Source organism: Emiliania huxleyi (genome assembly GCF_000372725.1).
Source record: "Emiliania huxleyi CCMP1516 unplaced genomic scaffold EMIHUscaffold_3702, whole genome shotgun sequence".
In the NCBI taxonomy this organism is placed as follows: Eukaryota; Haptophyta; order Isochrysidales; family Noelaerhabdaceae; genus Emiliania; species Emiliania huxleyi.
The window spans coordinates 1-1,237 of NW_005199190.1; the positions used below are offsets into that span (position 1 = coordinate 1).

The 1,237-nt window shown below is 69.4% G+C and overlaps 1 protein-coding gene across 1 annotated transcript; it reads left to right on the top strand.

The window, feature by feature from the left end:
• Nucleotides 1-170: 170 nt before the first annotated feature.
• EMIHUDRAFT_123979 (hypothetical protein) lies at nucleotides 171-977 on the top strand (the record flags this gene model as incomplete). Its single annotated transcript, XM_005771773.1, has 1 exon — nucleotides 171-977. A coding segment is annotated over one exon (807 nt), but the record flags the coding sequence as incomplete, so codon positions are not given.
• Nucleotides 978-1,237: the final 260 nt, after the last annotated feature.

Sequence of the window (1,237 nt, forward strand, 5' to 3'; positions counted from 1 at the left end):
CGGCCTCAAGGGGTCTACCCTGGGGATCAGGGGCATCCTGGACCAGGACACGGCGGCCGCGCCAAGAGGGCCAAGGGGGCTGCGCAGGCGGCTTTGAAGGCGGAGGTTGCCTCGCAAGGGGTGCTAAGGAGAAGCTCGCGGCCGCCGAGTCCCAGGTCGCCGCTCTCCAGGCGCAGATCAAGTCCGACAAGGGCGGCGGGGACCGCGGCGGCCGCGCAGCCGCTGGGCGCAAGCCGTGCCCCCACTGCAATGGGTTGCACGGTGGCAAGTGCATCGGCGACCTCATCTGCAAGGGGGTCCCTGTCGCCAAGGTGCTCGAGGAACTCCCCGACCGCATCGACCACGAGACGAAGGTGCGCATGGCCCAGTCCTCGTACAAGAAGGTGTGCGCCAAGTCCCCCGGCCGCACCCTCCCGCACGACCCCTTCAAGAAGTCGGACTCCACCGCGACCGACCACGAGGAGGTGCGGGCGGCGCTGGCCGACTCTGTCACCCGCACGTTCGACCCGGACGGCATCGTCGGCGGCTTTGTCGCTGGCGTCGGCACCGACCAGGTCGAGGACACCTTCCCCGACTCCAACCCCACCGACACGCCCGCCATCCTCAAGGCCAAGACGGCGGCGCGCAATGCGGCGGAGGCACGGGCGCGCGGCGGGCTGTGGGTCAAGTTCACCTCGTTCGTCACCGCGCTGCCTCGCCCGTACATCGGCGCTTCCATCCTACTCGTCCTGCTCGCGTGCCTCATCCCGGTCTACATGGGCTCGCCTGCCTCGATCGGCACGCCTGTGGCCGACGCCGTGGACGAGCCCTCGAACATGGGCGTGATGGTCGAGTCCGTCACCGCACTACCCCTCGAGCTGTCCACCGGGCCGGCGACTGGCTCAGGTGGCGGAGCAGAGTACGCCATCGAGGAGGACCCGCTCCAGCCGATCTACCGCAAGGTCGCGAGTCGACAACCGGCAGTATGGGCGCTCCTGGTGGGCCGCGTGCCTCGCTGCTACTGCCGGCTCCTTTGTGAGGCTCAGCCCTGCCGGTCGTCGGCGCCGCCCTTCCGATGTCCTGTGCGTGTTGCTTGACTCCGCCCTGGTGCCGCCTCGCTGGTATGCCCTTCGCGACGGCTGTGCGGGCGGCTTGCTGGGGCAGTTCGCGGAATAGCACTCGCTGCCATCTCCTCTCCGGAGATTCGCCCAGTTGGACCCTGGCGTCCAGGCGGACTCGAGGTGGAAGCTCCGGCGGT